The sequence below is a fragment of the Tetrao urogallus genome (genome assembly GCF_951394365.1).
Source record: "Tetrao urogallus genome assembly, chromosome: 11".
Classification (NCBI taxonomy): domain Eukaryota; kingdom Metazoa; phylum Chordata; class Aves; order Galliformes; family Phasianidae; genus Tetrao; species Tetrao urogallus.
The window spans coordinates 16,568,477-16,586,690 of NC_136824.1; the positions used below are offsets into that span (position 1 = coordinate 16,568,477).

Here is an 18,214-nt window from a genome sequence, read left to right on the forward strand (position 1 = left end):
ATAAAGTAGAAACAAAGAATATATGAGAGCTGATGAAAAGAACTATAACAAAGACAACTATAAACTCAGCATAAGTGAACACAGGGGCTAACACAGAGCTAATTCTAATCCATTTCATTGCAGCAGGTTACTTTGCTTTATCCTCCACAAGTTCGGCAGATTGCTCTCACATGAGCCTCACTTTTAAGACACTTAAAAATTGTCCATTCTTTATAGTCAAAGAGTATTTTTCCAGTATTTCCAGGGGAAAAAAAGCAACAGTTCATTAAGTATAGTCCCCTGAAATTTCCAAACATGAAGGCATTTTGTCTCTTTTCTTACATAACAGAATTAGCAGGAAAGTGTGCTGCTTTGTATGAACACTGAAGGTGCATATATCCTGTACTAAATAATACTCCTACTCTAAACAGGCAATACTTTCTCACCTGCATTTTTTTTTTTTTTTCCTTTACAGAGTTAAACTGCAAATATTTAAGTGTTGGCAGATTTTTGGATGTTGTTCCCTTGTCTAGCAGAGACCAGGACTCGCCAGAAAACTGCCTTGTGCTCTGAGTAGAAGCATTACGTACAGCTCTGAAGAACTCCTACCACATTATTATTGGCATTGCTTTTACACAAATGAATATTACATAAAGCCTCTCCATATTAACTTAACAGCCCTAGACATAAAATCAAACTTCAAAAAGGGGGAATACTGCAAGGCAATACTTAGAGACCATAAAGTTCCAAGCATTTTGATTCAAACGTCTCACCCACAATTCAAAAATATTTATCAGTCTTATGTGCATCTTTCATATGAATAACGTAACTATACTTTTTTTCCTTCACTTACATGCTTTTGAACAATACTTAATGCTTTAAAGAAAAAAAAAAACAAAACAGTTACTCCTAAAGGGTGCTAAAAAGCCAGAAAACTACATTTTCTGAGTAAAGGAGCAATTAATACTTACCCCGTGGTGATAGCAAGGATCTGAAGAAGTCTTGTGCTGGCTACTTTCAAAGCTGTGCTGAGCTGGGAAATACCAGTTTTGGGCAGCAACTGTAATGGTTGTCCTAACATGGTGTCTGTGCCACACAGCTGTGATAGCACGTTTAGCAAACCAGTAGAAATAGCCAAGGAGACATCAACGGGCTGATAGTGCACGCTTAGAGCAAAGACTGTTACCAACAGAAGACGCTGCTGTGCTTCTAAGATTAAAATATAGTTTTTAATTAGCAACCTGTTTACAGAAAGAATACTAAGACAAACAATAGTAGATTAGTTTTAAGAAAATGTAACAAATTAAATTACTGAGTGAAGAGCTGCTGTTAACGCATGCTTTGAGGTAGACTTCATTGTGTACCAGCACAGCCTCTTTCACTCAGTGCGCTCTATGTCACGGGTGTCCAAAGAAAAACATCCTACAGATCTAGCTTGTGATGTAAAGTTTCTGATACAAAATCTCAAAAGAGATCAGCCTCTTCTCTCTAAGGTAAGGATAAGCATGTGAAATACTTAATTTGCTGCTTGTACTTCAAGCTGATTCTCAAGGAATTTATTTCAGTTGCATTTAACTGTAAGTGATGCCAATGAAATAATTCACATACGTACGCCCATTAGGCTTTATCAACAAAGCAAACTACGCAACTCTTTTCTGTACTGAAGATCTCATTCAATACAAGCACAAAGGCACAAAGAGTTGCAGAATTCCAGTTATCCCTCGAGGACAGAAGCACATGGGAATATCTTGGTAAAGGACAGGAGAGGGGGATTTCAAAAACATGCCGTATGCCCTGTTCTTTGAGTGTAAATTTAAAAAAAAAAATCACAGCTGAATGAAGAATAAAGGTTTGGAGATTCTTAATCACTTCTGAAAACTGATGTCTGGAAAACCTAAAAAATTACTTGAAATGACAAAGATATGGAAACATTAATGTGTAGCTCACAGGAATTGGAAGGCTTACAGTACTTAAAAGCCTTAAAACAAGAAGGGCTGACACTTGAAGAAAGTTAAGACAGAAAAAGGTTAAAAATACTCTCTCTCTTCAGAGAAGTTATTAGCCTGATTCCTTATCTGTGAATTCTGGCTGCTGATATCAAAGTATGCTTTGTTACACTTAGAATACGTTGTACCACGTATCAGAGGACACATTTTACAAATCTTGCTTTCACTCACCTATGTGATGCTTATTAGCTTGCAGAGCTCTTTCCAAGGTAGCAGACAATTGCTGGTAAATTTTGTGCACAGCCACCTGAATTTCAATCTGAATACTTCTCTTAGCTGCTCTGATACCATCCTGGCTCAAACAAAAAATGCTTTAAGTACTGATAACACTTTTATCATCCAGTTACTGAAACAAAAAAAACACAACAATTAAAATACATACCTGGTAGTGATGCAGTCTTACACTCTCTCCTTTGGCACCTGCATGTCCTACAGTGCCCAAACCAAAGCATCCAGCAAGAAACTGTAATCTAACAGAAGTTAGCAACGAAGATGACTGAAATCCTGGCCCCTGATGACTTCCCATTAATGCCACACTGCCTTTTTCCTCCATCCCTGACAGAAGCACTAAGATTTGATGAAGAGCTTCCAGACGAAGCTAGAAGTAAACACAATCAAAAGATGAAATTAAACAGTAAGCATCCTTAGAAATCAGATCATCATCAGCCATGAGCAAGAGTGAATGATGTAGCTGTTTTCCAATGGACACTTTCTGATAGTACCCATGTTTCTGACAAATCACAACAAAGAAGTACATTTTTACATTTTCAAGAAAAATTCTCCTTGTCAGCATCCCTTTTAATTTCTGAGTAATCAAGCAATTGGCCTAATCTAGTCAGCACAAATAAGCTACATAGAAAGCTTCATATAAGGGAAGCAGTTTACATGCAGTTACATAGTTTAATTTCAAAGCTACACTATAAGTTCTAACCATATCAATGCTGCATGCAGCACATTGTCATGGTTCTATGTTTTTGGTTTTGTTTTTGTTTTTGGGTTTCAGTATTCCACATCAAAACATCATGTAGTGTACGGGGCATTAAAGTGTCACTGCCCCAATTCCAAGTACCTATCCCTGTACATTACAGCAGTCACGGGATCTGGCCCTTCCGGGTGGGGGGGGCGCTCTCTTGCTGCCTGGCAGTGGGTGCTGGAGGGTGCTTTCCTGGCCGTTCCAAGCTTTTTCAGGTTTGAATCGGTCCCGGGAACTCTCTCTCTCTTATCTTGTCTGATTTATTAATCTCAATTTCAATTAAATTGTATATATTGTGTTATTTTGTATTCCGATATTATAGTAAAATAAGTTTTCCTCCATAGATTGTTGCCGCTGTTCTTTTCCTTCCTTCCTTGCTTCCCATTTTTGTGGGACTGGGGTGGGGGGGGAGGGCAGAGGCCTGTCGCCCCTGTCACGAACATAGATTGATCTAGTCAACTCCGTGACACACATACAGGATAACCTCCCTGCTCCTCTGAAATTCAAGTCTGAAATTTAAAGAACAATATGCAAAGAAACGTTTAAGTGGATCCTTTACTTCCCATTTTAGAGCTTAAAACAAAGTTCCCAGATCCAGTTAAGACATTTTAGAAGAAAAACAGGAAAAAAACTCTAAGACAGAATTTTGAAAATGTTTTTAAAAATCCATAAAATTCAAATATATGATGAATAAGAGAAGATTTTAAATTGAAACTTACCTCAGCCCTCAACTGCTGCTGCTCCATTGCAATTATTGATGCCTGCGGACTGGTGGACATACTTTCCTCTGGTTCCTTAAATCCTGGAGAGTTTCCTACATCTCCACTTACAAAGCTGACAACATTTTCAATCAAAGTATGAACTCCAAGAGATCTTGAGAGGTCAAAATCGGACTCAACGAATGAGTAGGAGGAAGTGTACAACCAGTCTCTGCTGTGCTTCAGTCGAGCCCATGAGTCAGTTAAAGGTTCCATTTGACTGTGTATTGCTCCTAAACATATACATGATAAAACCTCATAAATTCCAATTTACTAGCCAACACGTTATGACAGTAGCTAAAGACTGAACTGCTGCTATTCATACAGGTGGAAAATGAATATCCATGATTAATCATACCATGCATTAAGCAACTTAGAGCAAAACATTTGATTTAAATTTACAGCAACTGCCCAAGAGGAAAGGCTGTATTTCTTTTAATTATGGCAAGCAGTATTGCAACAAATTGCCAAGTGAGAGAACAAAAAGACAGAAGCCACTTGAACTGCTCAAGTTAAAGCTCGAACACTGGAAAAAAAAACGCTTTGCAGCTAGATGAGAAAATAGTAAAGAAAAGATCTGCTACAAAAGAAATAGTGCAGTCTGTATATTTAAGGTCTAACTGTAAAAGAAAAACATCTTTATTCTTTGTTTTAATCAAGTCATACGTTCTATAGTTCTGAAAAAGCACAAATGTTATTTACTGAATGAAATATCTGCAGAGTTCCCGAGTGCAGAAGGGCAAGTAAACCAAGGAAAATTCATGGAGAACATTTAATTTTTTTTTCTGGTTCTTCGATAAGTGTGTACATCAAATTACCATCTACAGCATGTATTAAAACTCCATCTTATTCATCTGACAATTTCACAAATTAATGTTTTAAGCTTTTGAATTACACCAGCATGTCATTACACTATCGAAAACTTTACCTTCACTAATTAATATACTCCTCTAAATGACCATCGGTTGCCTGCAGCACTGGAACTTACTTATTATTATATGTATGATCTCACCTCCAAAAGCATTTTGCTAGACTGCTTCTCTGTCACAAATGAATGCAATGCCAATACTTTCACTGGTAATTAACTGTACATATCAGTTTAAAAATAATATATGTATGTTTCTTACTTATATCAACATACATATTGGTATTTTATTACTTCTGTAAACACTGTTAGCTGAGTTGGAGCTGTGTATTACAAGAGATTAGTCTCTGATGAAAAAAACTTTCCCTCTGCATAGATAGGAATGTCTTGAGACCTATATGTAAACCAAAGTGAATCTAAACTGACTTTGAACATTCCGTTTGAAATTTACCTTAAATGATCTACACACGGTTTTGCAATATTAATGACTCCTGTGTATTTCAGATATTGCTTGGAGAAAGACAATTCATTCACAGTACTCACACAAACCTACATTAGACACTTAACTTTTAAAAATCTGTCTGCGAGGTACAAGGTTTGAACATTCCTAAACCTCCATTTTCAGGAAAAAGTCACACAAATTCATGAAACTCAGCTTTTGAAAGCCCACTTTCCTCAGTTAGGATGAGTTCCAATGTTAACAGCTGGATACTCGTGTCAGGACCTCCTACTAAACAATTTTTACTTGCAGTAGCTCTAAGAGCAGCTGCTCACAGGAACTATGAATGCAGACACACAACTTTTTGAACTTAGGACAATGTTGTTACCAATCACTCTCCATCATTTTTCATGAGGCAAAGCAAAAGGCCATTTTTCTGCACCTGCACATCACCTTCCCACAGCAAATTACAAATACAGAATACTGTGGAAGTCTGCTTTCCCTTTGTAAATCAGGGAGCTAATCTCCTATTAGTTGGCAAAAAAAAATTAACTGCTATAATCTAGAAATTATAAAAACCTTTCTACATCCCATTACCTTTTCTGGAAATAGCGTCCATGTGCATTTATACAGCATTCCATGTATCTGCTACTAAGCAAACTGCAATGGCCTCAGAAAGAACCAACACAGTACTTAGAAAATTTGACCTAACAGAGTATTTTGCAAAAATATGTGCAAAACATACAATAATACATAGATAATACATAAAACAAACAATAATACATAGATAATAAAACGTTTGTTTCAAACATTACTTTTCAAAGTGAAATTCAATCTCCTAGTTTCTGCTGTTTATGCAACACAGTAATATTACCTGGCTCCCAAAGAACTGCCTGTTTTGTCATGTTTAATATCAGAGAATTTTAAGAAAACCCTCTTACTCAATTTTATACCTGGTCACTACATTAAAAAACACAAGTAAAGACAAACATCATCTTACCCTAATTTTAATACTCACTCCTGTACTCGTTTTAAAGCTGTCCATTAAATACTAATTTACATGCTAAAGAGAACACGAGATATAAAGGACAGCATAAATGGGCACTGAAGTACAGTTTTCATCTAAGAGTTTCCTAGTATATGACATGTGAACAAGGCCCAGGAAGAGGCAAACTGAAACCTGAGATTTCCTACAGTAAGCACAAGCCTGACTACTTCCACATATATAAATGTTGCACATATATCAACAACTACTTCAAAAGACACCTTAAGCTCTGCAGTCTTTCCACAGCAGTAGAGGTTAAAGCATTCCAGAATAACATTAGCTCCTCTGTCCTCTACCTGTCCTGCACTGTGTCATGCCACTTTGAAGCACAGAAGAGAATCAAAGGATTTGTAACAAAACAAAAAGCAATTCCAATGCCTTAAATCAAACTTTGGGAGATATGGTCTCACATATCAGCTGAACATCAGAAGAAAATTTAGTTTTGATATTAAAAGAATTTCTAAAATAAGATCACCACTTATATATTAATAGACAAACTATCTCATATTTGAAAAATTGAAGGTCTTAGTAAATCATTTTAGTATCAAAGGTAACAACATTTAAATGTAAAACAATTCTAAACTGTTTCAAATTGGAGAGATATCCAAGGATTATGAGTCAGAGACTAAAAGCAAAACAACTGAAACTGTCTAAATCTTTATCATTTCAGTTACAATTCAGAAGTCAAAGTATATGCTTATACCTCAAAATATTTAAGAATTAGAAGAAATCTAAAATTTACACTGTGTTGGTTTTTTTTTTGAAGATGTTAAGTATCAACAGAAGATTTGAAGTATGTTTGTATAGTATCTCAGCTAGATTCTGTGCAACATCAAATGCTCAAAAAAAAAATGGTGCTAGTATTTTTTTTTGCTACAATCACGGGAACAGAATTGCATGTAAGAGTAATCTTTAAGGTTACAGTAAAAAGAAAACAAAACAAGTTTACTTGTCCTTGAAAGCCAGCTTATAAAAATGAGTTTTCTACATGAATGTGGCACAGCTGCAATACACACTCCATAAAACATAAAACATGTAGGGAAGCCATAGAGGAAAAAAATAAACATGCCATCAGGTACTTGCTTGAAGCTCTTCTTTTTTCTGGGGCTCAACTGGCCAAAAAGGAGTAAATACACTACACACCACACAAGAATCAGAAGACAAAAGCAGACATTTGAAACAGAAGACAACATATTCATAATATCTCTTCCTCATATTACACTGACTTTAGACTTAAATGACCCCGTTCATCTCAACCAATACCTCAATACATCACACAGCAAAGTTTAAGGAAAAAAAAAGTACACATCTATTTTTCTTCTGAATTAGCATTATCTAAGTAATAGACTTTCTAAATTTTCAACCATCCTTCCCTTTCCAGGGAAAAACACCACTCCCTTTAGTACAGTTACATACATACATGAGAATATTTACTCCTTCTACTCAAACTGACCCCTGAATTTCAAAAATCAATACAAGCACTATTTTATTTCAAGTTAATTTGAATGTAATTTAAGTTGCTGGTTTTTTCCAGAGTTACCTAATTGTGTTAATAAAATACTGAAGTACAAACAGGCACAATGGCATTCACTGAATTAAGATTTACATGAAGACCAGAGGACGTGAAAAATGTTTGTGATCGCACTGATAAATATGCATTCTTTATTTCTAAGTATTTAATGCAGTAACTATCTTTATTTAGTGCATTAAATACAAATACAAAATACAGTATTTTGAGGCATACTCTCTGGATCTGCAGAACTGAAAAAGTTGAAGGAAAAAAGCAAGGACAAAAATAAAACCCAGTGGGCACACATATCAGGGGAAAATCTTCATTATTTCATCATCCCATGTGGAAAGAGTTTTGAAAACAACGTTTTTTGGTTCTACCAGAACAGAAAGTTTAGTAATTCAGAATCAAGTAATAATAGCAAGGAGCAGGATACCCAAAAAGTAGGAATACCACTGTCTTACTTCTGAGCAGATACAATAAATGGAGAAAGCAACTAGATTAAAGACTGTACAAAGTGGCAAAGATGTCGAATTAAAAGACAATGCTCTCCTCCAAGGTTGAGCTGCAAGACCACAGGAACAACTTAAGAGTAATTTTTCCTACTACTGGCATTCTATATTTCAATTTATGATTAGGAACAGCTTTTATACCATAAAAATAAAACTATCACCAATAGTGAGATCCGATTTTTAAGGAGATGTGATCTGAAGTTTGGATGGTCATTTGCTGATTTCAATAAAGAGAAATCCTAAAATAAGTCAACCCACCTCAGAGGAAGTTACTTTCTTGCCCATTGCAAAACAAGAACTACTTACCAAAACTCTACACATGGTGCATTTTTTGCAGGCTTTGCAAGGACTGAATACTCCCAGAGTATTGCTGATTAAATTGGGGAAAAGTACGAGGGGTAGGACAGAAAAAGATCTGCATTCACACATTGCTTTTCTGAGAGGTGAAAATCTAATCCATCATTAGTAACTGGCTAAAATCACCACTTATTCTAATAACATGAGGGTATCAGAGTTGATTGATAGCAATTATGCATTCTCTGTTGAGTACGCAATTGATTTGCTTCTGGAGGAAAACTGACCTGGAGGGACTGACCATTTGAGACATGATACAACTGAATCTGCAAAAGTAATCAGTGATTCCCATCAATTTGAACAATTCTCCAGCATTTCAACTAATAGTTGTTTCATCCTCCAATTACTTTTTATGGCTTACCTACTTCAACAGACAGGAAGAGGAAATTTTCCTGAAAATAGTATGTTGGTTGACATTAAATGGGTGTCAATAACATCAAGAGGGCAGGACAGCGCTTTCGGAACTAGACTTTAAAAGCTGTTAACAACATGGGTATCCACAGCTCCTGGCAGTGTTTGCAGGGTTAAAAGTGATCGGTAGCCAGTTCTCAGACATAAAGGACCTCAGAACATGTTATGAATCTTGAGAATGAAAGAGGTTTGTCCTTGGAAATTCTATGATCTTCTTCCTGCTTACCCAACACAATATACTTGGACTTGGGATACTCCCCTTAGGAACAGGATGCAGTAGGAACCCATAATAACTTAGTGGTGAAAACTTCAACCTTAAGCTGCTTAAAGTAACAATGCTTACATTTGTTTTGTAGAAACAGAGGTGAGAAAAAGACTGTATGCTTTACTTTACATTAATTGTAATTTGAGAAGTATCTCGTGTCCACTATTCTTGTAATGCATGATTAATCAATGTTAGCACAACAAATACAAGATAATTACAATGTCATTTAAAATTTTAAACTTCCTGATTGTCATTAATGGACTCTGACTACACATTTTCACTTAAGACACATTAACATATTTATTCTGATCGATATTCGTTATGTAAATGAGCATTGATAAAACTTACCCCTTTTTCTGTGTGATGATGCTAAATCCAAATCAACGTTTCGTCTTCCACTCTAGAGTAGAAAATTAATAAAAAGCTCATTTCTTTAAGTGGAAATAAGTGGTGCATAATATTCAAGTGTTTAAAATACAACATTCCCTCACAAAAATTTAAAAAATTAACAGAACTGTAACAATTTCAATTCCTGTTTTACCACCACTATTTTCTCTTAACAGTGGTGGTTATTAGCAAAGATCCCTATACTGAAACACAAACCTGAGCAAGTGACAAATGCACAAGATACACCACCTACACAGAAAATAATCTGATGATATCCAAGGCACATAATACTAGCTTACTTACCAGTGAATAGCCTTCCTCATCTGATTCTGGCTGAGATAAATCTGATTCGCTTCGTGACTTCATCAGTCTATAGTTTGAGTTTGCATGGATTGAGCGACTCTCTGCAGTAAGACTTTCACTCCTGCATCAGATGTACAAACACAACACAAAGTAAACGCTTTTACTAGCCAATAATAAGAGTTGATAAGCAAATTCAGCAAGTACCACAGTTTTATTTCAGAGAAGACTATCACGGAACATCAGAAGACTACAATTAAAGAGGATTAACTCTGACAATGATAGAGTCACACACACTCTTGCTTTAAGGACTAGAATTCCAGAGGCAGAGCGAATAAAAGGGTACTGAATAGACATAATCTCCCTCTAAGTTTCCCATCATTACCTTCATTTTAAATTTAAGTGAGGAAAATGTCACAGCAACAGAGTTTCTGCCCATCAGAAGTTTAAGCAGGCTCAGAGGCTCAGTACCAGCATCAGCTACCAAGGACTGTATGCAAATTTATCAATCCCTGGGCTACATTCTAAAACACACGCACAGATTGAAATAAAAATTTATACGGAGCATGTTTAGAAAAACTTGTGTTATCAAGACTATCTTGGGTTACAAAAATCACATAGTGTTTATGCTCATTGCACCATACATTTTTACAATTTCATGTGCTATCTGCCTTTGTTACACTCCCATGCATAACTACACAGTCTTGCATGTGCCAAGATGCTACAAAACGTCTGAAATTAAGCACAAATGTCAATTTTTTCATGATACACTGATTCTTTTTTGCTTTTAAACATATCCTACAATGATCTTGGATGCTACAGTATAAGTGACTGTTTACACATAATGAAAACACAAGTATGGTAATAAAAATATAAACACTAATTATTTTTAGGAAAAATAATGAACTTTTCCAACTACATCAAGTTATCTGTACAGTGGATGACCTGGACTCTGTTAGTATTCATTGGTAAGCTCAACCTTGAAAAAGAAATATGGCCCATGCAGAAAAGGCTCTCATTAGAGATTCATCAGTGTGGACTAACAAAACTGAGAAAATATCACTGACCTCAAAAAAAATTCCAAGCCAGCACTGTAAGCATTGCTCTGGACAAAAATGTTTTAAAAAAATTTCTAAGAACCCACAGAAGAAAACTGGTATTATTCCATTGCTTGTAAAGACAGAACAGTTAACTAGGTAAGCAGTTATATCTCACCTTGTCATTAGTCCAATCCCCTCAGGAGCAGAAGAGGGAGGGTGCTGTAACTGCCCATCCTCCCTTCGCTTCTGGAAATCCTCAATAACAGGGCTCACTCCCAGGATCAACAAGGCAGATCTGTGGATTACAGAGTTGCATGCAGCAGTATACACATCTTGGCCTTCTGTCAGATCAGTGCTGATTCTTCTTTCCTGCTGGGACTGAGGAGGTTGATCATCAAGCCTAGTCCCTGTCCCAGTGTTCATCCTATCTCGATCCCGACTGCGAGCTACTTCACGGGCTGATAGGAAACATTGAAATATTTCTGTAACATGCAACACAAAAAGAAGGTCTTAACTTCTATGCAAAGTTACATAGAACAAAATATTTACCAACAGATCAAGCTAAAAAATGTTACATTACAAAGAACAACAAATATTTTTTCCAGTGGTAAAATAATACAGTAATACAAAGTCGTAAAGGATATCACAGAAACAGATGAAGTATTTACACAGCGCTAAGTTTAAAAGGAAGGGACACCATAATTTGACAGAACACTAAACACTATTTCACTGTCTTACTGCAACCCAACTGGTAAGTGGACAGCATCACAGAGACTGTTTCATGCTAGCCTTTTAGCACATATATAAAGTAATGCACCTGCAAAACTGCATTTCAGAGAACAGCATATCTGCAATTCAACACTGAAAACTGTTCTACCCTTTCATTAGCTTTTTTGTTCTAGTATAATGAAGATGTCCCCAAAACTTTCTAGCAGTAACGAGAGAAACAGTAGTTGGAAAAGAAAATAAAGTACATATTTATGGAAAATATTCAAAGTCAATTTTGTTTTCTAAGTTTTATATACAAGTTTTATATATAATAAATTCCATACATACTAATACAAACTCAGAGATTGGTTGAACAGAAATTTAGAGAAAACATTATGAAGTCTATTACTGTTGTATGCAGTTTATACAAGTGTTAACATGGATGTCAGATGAATAAGGGCCATCTGTTTGCTCAGCATTCACATTCCCTTGTATTAAAGAATTTTCTGACCCAACAAGAGCCCTGTATCGTCTTATAAAAACTTCTAACAATGTTAATACAGAAAAATCTAACACAACCTTTTCAATCTTTCTCCCACTCTACTTTTGAGAGAAAAACAAACTAACTTTCCAAAGCACTTTACACTACTGACCCCCACAAGTACTTACTACCAGCTGTCATAACTTCATGTTCTCTTTCCTCTTCTTCATCTTCTTGTTCTATGTGTCCTTCTTCTCTGTCCCGTTCTGCCTGCTCCTCCATTTCTGCTTCTTCATCAATTGTACGAGTAAAAGAATGCTCTTGAGTATCCACATCAGCTGATTCTTGGTTATCCAGCATCTTGATAAAAAAATAGAAATCTACAATGAAAAAATTCTCACCAAAATAAAAGCTGAAGGTAAAAGGACATAAGCATTTAAGAATTTTTTTCCATCTAAAAGATATTTGTGATACCATATGAAATAAAACACAGACAGCTGTTTGCATTCAAAGCTTTAAATACCTAAGTTGGGAAATTCAAATTTCCTTAAGTTTTACTCAAATTATTTTCAGAGAAATGTCTCCTCAGAAGGCTTACTTGGACACAACTGTCGCACTTTGATACTTCAGCATATGAAGTACGTTAATAAAGTTTTAAAACCCCGACAACCATTCTATATACAAAGGCTACTCCAAAAGTAGCCTCCTATCTTTTTATGTTGGCCCACAACATCAGAGCAGATAGTGCTGGTATGACAGGCAGCAGAGGTTGAACCTTCCTGCCATTATTCCATTATTTTTGTTCCCATCAACAAATGGCAGCACAGGGGCAGTCTGACAAAATGACACCTGACATGGAAGTAGAGATGAAGCAAAGCTGCTGAATTGGATTCCTCTATGCAGAAAAAATAGCACCTATTCACATTCATTAACTGAACGTTACTGAATTACTAAAATTCAGTAGGGAAGGGGAAGAAAGGGACAGAGATCGAAAAATCGTTGAATTCGTTGGTTCTGGAATGGCAACCAAACTCCATTGTGGCTAACAGAGCTAATCAATCTAAATCTACATCCAAGTACAATTCTGTAAATCTACATCTCTTGTACAACTCTGAGGTACAGCATACTATTGCTACATACACTGATAAAACCAGGCTTCAGGCTGTGTTCTCTTCAGATACTGCAAATCATTTTCTTCTAGTGACTTAACAGCAAATCTGCTGCAGATTAATGGATACTAATTATGTGTTGCACATTTGCATTTGAATCCTGAACTTTTTTCAACAAGGCAGAATAAAAAGACATGTAACAAAGGAAACTAACATTTGGATATCTTGCTATATACTGAATTCATCTGTTACTAAGGTATTACACAGTATTCCCTTAGCATGCCATTAAACTTTAAGAACTCAAAAATATTTCCAGTCTTACCCATCTGTCTCTTGATGATGATCTAGTCTGAATAAGTTCCATGTTCTTGCAGGCTAGCAAGCGACTCCGAACTTTATAAACACAACGGTATACTTCTGCCAAGGCTTTGCCAGGCTGATATCTGTAAAAGAGATTCCCCCCCACCCAAAAAAAAATCTTACAAATTTTCTTTTAGAAATTAGAATTGAGCTTTTAAAGACAGTTTTGAGTTACTTGCCTGCTCTCACCACAGGCTTGACTGAGTAGACTTGTATGTTTCAGAAGAGCGGCAAGAACAAATCTGGACACAGTATCCAGGAGTGATTCATTAGTTAAAGTTGCAGTATCCCAATCTGAAAACAGAAAGGACTCATCAAAACCAGCTACTGTTTCCAACAAAAATCATTTTTCATGACATCATATAAAAATCTTCATCCTTTTAAATCTTTCAGTTCATAAGCACATTCAACATTAAAGAAATAAGTCAATAATTCACTGCTGCTTCAGAGACAAATATGTTTTGGCCTGCTCAGGATATCTGTGTCTAATACTGAGCCAAGGAGGGCACACAAACAGGATAAACAGAAACTCAAAGAGCTGAGTTAGGCTGCAATCTCTTTCAGCAAGGATATACAACTGGAGCTCTTTCCTTTATCCGGCCACTGAGTTACATGGAATTTTTTTAGAAACTTGTCGTATTTGAGGCCTTCTGCACTCTTTCATGTTGTTGAATCCAGATTCAAAAATTATTTTGCAGACTCACTTACAATGAAACAGCCGTATCTCCATTATGAGAACCAGCAATTTAACAGAGCTTAAGCACATGCTTCACTGCTAGTATCAACAAGAGATATTTTGAGGTCTCAAAATTAAGGTTCCCTGAATAATTCCAGAAACTTACATTTTCATTTCAAAATGATTTTCCTCCACTTTAAAGAAGGACCATTATGAAAATAATGCCATTCCTATATAAAATATATAAATATTTTATATATTTTATAACTATATAACTATAAAATAAATGAACTCCCAAGATAACATCCTCAAAGCTCCATCTACACTCGAGGCAGAAATAAAATTATTTCCCCCCCACTTCCATACATGTACTTTCATAATAGTATTTTTCTTATTAAATATTATTTATGAATCCTTGAAAGTTGCTTTAGAAATCACAAAAAATCTGTCTGTGAAAATATGAATTTTAACATATCTGCTCCCCTGAGTTCCATGACATTGCATTTGATGCTATGCTGTTAACGCACAACTCTGTCATCTTATATTGTAAACTAAACAGGACCACACCAACTTCCAGAACACTCTACTCCATAACCAAAATAACATCAGTCAGCCCATTCAGCTCAGATTTTTCAACTAGACAACCAGCATTCTTTTTTTTTTAAACTGGAATTCCTAATTCCATGGAGTCCAAAACAGAATTATCTCTACTGCTCTCAACAGACAAATAATACGACTTGCTGCCTTCTTGACCTGGCCATACTTTGGCCAGAGGTCAGCAGCAAATAATCTCTGGGTCTCTCAGAATTTCAGTACAGCAGCAGTGTTCTGTGGTTTTATGCAAAGGAGGCCTAGTAAGATCGAGCAGGAACGAAGACTACAGGCAATAAGGATGAAGAACCACTGACACTGTAATGCCAGCCTCTCAAGGACTTGAAAAACTTATTATAACTTGAAAGACTTATTCTTTCATCCCACTCTTAGCATATTTTCCAAGTTACTTTGCCTTTCTCCACCTCCCTCCTCCCCATTATTATTGTTTTTCTTAATAACTGCAAATTTCACCCCACTCTACTATGAAAACAGAAATACAAACATCTCAATAAGGAAACAAGAGTCTCCTTTTCTCATACTTTGGAGGGGAGAAGAACACTGAACTACATGCTTGCAAATACTGGAATCAGTGTCAAAATTAAGGAAAACAATGGAACACAACAATAAAATATATTAATCGTGTTGCCGAATTAAAAGTTGTTGCCAAAGAAAACACAAGACTTCAGTAGGAACATAGCTGAAAATGCAATATATATTTAACTTACATACACATTCCACATCTTACCTTTACTAACAGCATAGTCTTGCATACTGATCCACAGGCTCCTTGCTGGCTCTTTTGTACAACCCAAGGCCAAATCAACATAGACAGTAATCTCAGGTCTCAGCTTATAATCAAAAGGCTTCTGTTCCTCATTTCCAGATAAGGCCACTTCTAACAAGGAGCTCATGCATTTGTCTAACAGAAGGGAAACACTTAAAGATTAAACTCCATAAATTTTGAGGATTACATGCATCTCTCTTGACTGGCAGACAAACATATTTCACTCTCCACTCTATTCCACAATAAATAAATAAACCAACATACTTCACTGTCTGGCTACAAATTCTCTGTAGATTAGGAATAAAGTGATTTTGTTACAATTCATATCAAGTTCATGAAAATTTAGAAGCATTATCCTCTGCTTCAATATCATAATCCTGCATCATTACTTCTCTCTGATGTACAACCACCTCTAACACACTTGGTTGGGATGACTACGCATGCTTGGAAGGGATGACTAGAAACAATAGTGCTGAATGCTTTCAATGCTTCTAGTAAATGAGAAGAATTTGTTTTTAATCATGTTTTCAACTAATAAAGACTCCACTTTCGAAGTAGAATACAATTTAACATAATATTTTTAATGAAGAATGTGAAGAATGAATTGTATATGAAACAATGGAGCCCCTGATTTCTCTGTTAAATGCCGAACATCTAAAAATAAAACAAATTTAAATTAACTTAGTGAAGTTTGCGTTACTTCTTTCACTGAGAAACTGTATGAATATTCTAATTCTCTCTCTATGGATTTCCAATACTCTTTGTAAACTGTAGCAAATACTTAAATAGCCATTTTCCAACTTCTGGTATTAAGCTAAACAGACAAAAGAGCTGAAATAGAAACTCTATGTACAGAGACTTGTACAAATGTGACCAAGAAATTTCAAAACAGAACACAAATATTCACAGTGACAGTTTTCTGTATTTAATAGCTTACCTAGATGAGGAATATCCATTTCTACTCCATCGCTGAAAAGTGGAGTTTTCAACCAATAGGCTGTGTCTTGCTCCTCAGGGGACACTGGAGGTCCTTGAAGCATGCCACCAAGACACCGCCCAATAAGTAAAGCTACAGTTCTCTCTAGATCTACAAGCCATACCCAAGACTGGGCAGGCTGTGGTAAGGACACTCCAGCAGGATCAATTAATTCAGGTCCACCTAAAAGCAATGAATCACCAAATCAGTCACTGTTGCCCAGATGTTAAAGCCAATTCCAAAATTAGTAAAATTAACTGCAGGTCTCGTAACATTTCCCACTTAATAACAGTTGATTTGCCCTTTTTTGTCAACAATTGTAAACTAAAGAAAAAGCAGCTAGGACAAATTGATCACTTCGCATTTCAAATTGATCAGCAGCAAAAGCCATAACCATCCATGTCACAGCAGCCCACGCTCATTAGGCACGTTCAACATGGACCACACGCAGCCTGAGACAGCTAATAACACAGCCTGCCCTCACAACACATCATGGTGGTGGCTCTTCCCTGCCAAGCAGCCCCAGGCACACGTGCACGACTCAGCAACAACCAAACCATCAGTGTGCTCCTAGCACTGTCTCAGCTGAAACCAGGACAAGGGAAGGACACAGTGAGGTGCTAACTCCATGTCCTGCACCCACCACATAACTCAGTAAGCTGAAATCCACTTCTATTACACATTATACATGCACTTGTGCTACTTGGCGAGTAAAACACAGTGACTGTTGGTAAGATTTCAACCTAATGTAATCTCGAAAGATAATAGAACCCAGTAAAAGAAAAATTGTGGATGAAGGAAGAGTATACAGTGAAAAATGGACAGGTAAATACCTCTTTGTAGAGGCTGTTAATATGTTTAATTTATAATGAAGCTGTGTCAGAAGGATCTGGCAGCACACCTTCAGGCAGTCAGCAGCTTATAGAATCTTTATACTCATAGAATCATAGGATGGCTTGGGTTGGAAGGGGCTTTAGAGCTTATCCAGTTCCAAGCCCCTGCCAGATCAGGCTGCCCAAGGCTCCACCCAACCTGGCCTCAAACGCCTCCAGGGATGGGGCACCCACAGCTTCTCTGGGCAGCCTATACCACTGTATTACCACCTGCTTAATAAAAAAAAATTAATCCCAATACCTATTCTAAATATCCCCTCTTTTAGTTTAAAACTGTTCTCCCTTATCCCACCACTATACGCCTGCATAAAAAGATGGTCTCCAAAATCAATAATTTTAAGTTAACTTACATTGCACAATGGAAAGCAAAGTAAAATTTGGACTAGAGAGGAAATAGATCATGACAATATTTTTCCATTTACAAGTAAAGAAAAGTACTTTCATTATTACAAATTTAGTATTTTCAGTTATATATATATATAACATATATATATATATATGTTATATATATATATGTGTTATAACATATATATATATACACACACATATATAGGACATATATATATGTGTCCTATATTGTTCTTGCGTTCCCAAAGTCATCAGCATACATTCCAGGCTGCACAGTAAAGAGGTCTGCCCACAGCTCAAAATATTTCACAGCAAGAGATGTCAATACACTTCAGAATTTAAAAATGAGATGCAACAAGACACTACACATAAAAAAGCAGTTTTTAATAGAAATTAAGTCTTCCACTATAAAAAGCGATATCACAGAGTTACCATCGAATC

The 18,214-nt window shown here is 36.2% G+C and overlaps 1 protein-coding gene across 1 annotated transcript in view; it reads right to left on the minus strand.

The window, feature by feature from the left end:
• Positions 1-18,214, minus strand: part of HERC1 (HECT and RLD domain containing E3 ubiquitin protein ligase family member 1) — a gene marked incomplete at its 5' end in the record, with an annotated part of 77,248 nt that overhangs the window by 42,441 nt on the left and 16,593 nt on the right. The window contains 12 exons of the mRNA XM_079540678.1: positions 951-1,188; positions 2,157-2,277; positions 2,368-2,583; positions 3,678-3,949; positions 9,466-9,517; positions 9,808-9,928; positions 11,020-11,326; positions 12,222-12,393; positions 13,465-13,578; positions 13,678-13,796; positions 15,518-15,691; positions 16,494-16,715. Of these exons, the coding sequence (XP_079396804.1) occupies positions 951-1,188; positions 2,157-2,277; positions 2,368-2,583; positions 3,678-3,949; positions 9,466-9,517; positions 9,808-9,928; positions 11,020-11,326; positions 12,222-12,393; positions 13,465-13,578; positions 13,678-13,796; positions 15,518-15,691; positions 16,494-16,715 (2,128 nt within the window). The remainder of the gene's footprint in view (positions 1-950; positions 1,189-2,156; positions 2,278-2,367; positions 2,584-3,677; positions 3,950-9,465; positions 9,518-9,807; positions 9,929-11,019; positions 11,327-12,221; positions 12,394-13,464; positions 13,579-13,677; positions 13,797-15,517; positions 15,692-16,493; positions 16,716-18,214) is intronic.